The following is a 2,481-nucleotide window of genomic DNA, read 5'->3' on the forward strand; positions in this document are numbered from 1 at the left end:
ATAGAGTGCCCCATTTGTTTACTTAATTTGGCGTCAAATGAAAGGTAAAAAGAAGGGGCGGTGGTGCTGCGAGCACTCAACAATAGCAAGACAATTGTACCGTTTTGCTTTTCATTTGGGCGCCCATGTTGCGCTCGCTTCGTACCGAAAAGAGCAAAGGGCGGCGTCCATAATAATAATAATAATAGTGCACAATCTAGGATACTATTTCAAACCTTTGATTAGTTATAATATTGTGCATGTTTGTTTCATTTCGCTTTATTTTTCGTTTTTTTTTTTTGGGGGGGGGGGGGTTTATAAAGTTATATTTTCTTCACTGTTCCTTTTCGGCTTCTTTGTAAGAGGCAACTTTCTCGTGTGTTTGCTTTCGATCTTGATATGGCTTACATGTCAGCTCAATTTGTCCCAAAATATCTTCTCTTTGTAAAAGGAGTTGACTCTTTCTCCCTTTACAAATGTCGCAAGTGGACTGGGTCAAAACAAGGTCTTTAGAGAGCGGGGTGGGGGGGGCAGACAGACAGACAGACAGACAGACAGACAGACAGACAGACAGACAGACAGACAGAGGGAAAAAAACAAACAGAATCAGCCATTGAATGCATGCTATGTGTTCCACAAAAGGGGAATAAGTGTCAGTCTCTCCTATATAAAATATAATTTTTTTAAAAGATAAAGTAAAATGAAATAAAATAAAGTGAAATGAAATTGAATTGAATTTAATTTAATCAATTAAATTAAATTAAATTAAATTAAATTAAATTAAATCAAATACCACAAAATAACAAGACCACTTTAATTCTCTCAGAGCATATGCAGGGCAATGGGAGGGTTCGTGGCCGAGGTCTACAGCGACCAAGAGAACGAGTTCCTCAAGCAGATGATGAGAGACCACGGTTCCAAGACCATCTGGCTGGGAGCTGACGATCTGATCATTGAAGGGAAATGGTACTGGGCTACCTCTGGCACCTCTGTGGATGAGTACTCTGGTGAGGCAGCGTTCTCTCACTTGTTTGATTTGGCTTACTGTACTTCGGGAAGAGATGCACGGTCTAGTTAGCTTTAGTAGAGGTTTTACGGCGCTCGCAACTACATAAGGTCATATGAGCGCCAGAAGATTAGAGGTGTTACAAGAGAGTAACAAACATAAAAAAGAAGAAGGGGAGAAAAGGACGATAGATGTTTGATAGGAAAGAAGAAGCAGACCACACTAGAGCACCGCCAACCACCCGCTTGCACGGACTGTAACTGAGATGTTCATTATTATTATTATTGTTATTGTTGTTGTATTGTTGTTGTTGTTGTTGTTGTTATTATTATTATTATTATTATTATTATTATTATTATTATTATTATTATTATTATTATTATTATTATTATCATCATCATCATCATCATCATCATCATCATCATCATCATCATCATCATCATCATCACCATCATCATCATCATCATCATCATCTTTTATAGATAATGGTCTATATTTATGGGTTTGAATGTCCCAACGTAAGAAGGGTGGACTTTATCACATAATGTAGATATACCATTTTGATCAAAAGCAGGTTATACATGGCTAACGAGTCAATAAATCTTACACCGGCGTCTGTGGTGTAGCGGTTAGGTGCATCGCTGACGCAAGCAGAAAATGTGGGTTCCATTTCCGCGTGGGGAGGGGTTTGGGTTTTTTTGAAAATTCCCGTCTGTCTCTGAGACGTTGTCTTCCTTTCAGCTCGGGTTGGCCGTGAAAGGCTAGAACAGCCCGCCTCCTAAATGATCTAAATTTTGTCGATTGAGGCGGAAAACATCTACATTTGCAATTACATTCCTGTAAAGAACTCACTGTGGGGGATTGGATGATGCTCTGGTGTGATTCGCTCCTACTTTCCTAACAAACATCTATCGTCCATATCTCTCCTCATTTCCTTCTGTATTTTGCTCTCTAGTAACACCTCTAATCTTAAGCACTATGACTTGTATGACCTATAAGTGTTGCAAGTGCTATTGATCTTATACTAAAACTAAATTTCAAAAACTGACTCAAAAATCAAGTGAATACGGGTAAGTAAAAGATATATTGGAGTGGGGGGGGGGGGAGGGGGGAGGCGACTTATATAGTCTTCATCATTAATATCATAATCATCATGATTGTGATCATCATCATCATCAGTAGTAGTTGTGTCGTTATTGTCTTCACTATCATTGCTGTCGTCGACACCTTAAAATTTTTATTAACTAATAATAATAAGCATAGTAATGAATAGCAATTGTATAGCGCATATCCCCGCTCAACAGCAAGTCCTATGCGCTTTAGATTATACTATTGTAACACAAATGTTATGTCACAATATTCGTATTAGAATAATATCTTGAGTATTGTTTCTCCTGATATTCTTTATTCGGTAAAGATAAAGTTTGGCACCCATCATTTCGAACGCGTTGGGCCTTATGCGGAGACCCGGGGTCACAGGGGGGAGGGGGGGTGGG

General features: G+C 38.8%; 1 protein-coding gene across 1 annotated transcript in view; it reads left to right on the top strand.

Moving 5' to 3' along the window:
- Positions 1 to 820: 820 nt before the first annotated feature.
- Positions 821 to 2,481, top strand: part of LOC101854019 (perlucin-like) — a 3,002-nt gene continuing 1,341 nt past the window's right edge. Inside the window, exon 1 of the mRNA XM_005098851.1 lies at positions 821 to 986. Within this exon, the coding sequence (XP_005098908.1) occupies positions 821 to 986 (166 nt within the window). The remainder of the gene's footprint in view (positions 987 to 2,481) is intronic.

Source organism: Aplysia californica, unplaced genomic scaffold (assembly GCF_000002075.1).
Source record: "Aplysia californica isolate F4 #8 unplaced genomic scaffold, AplCal3.0 scaffold00194, whole genome shotgun sequence".
Classification (NCBI taxonomy): Eukaryota; Metazoa; Mollusca; class Gastropoda; order Aplysiida; family Aplysiidae; genus Aplysia; species Aplysia californica.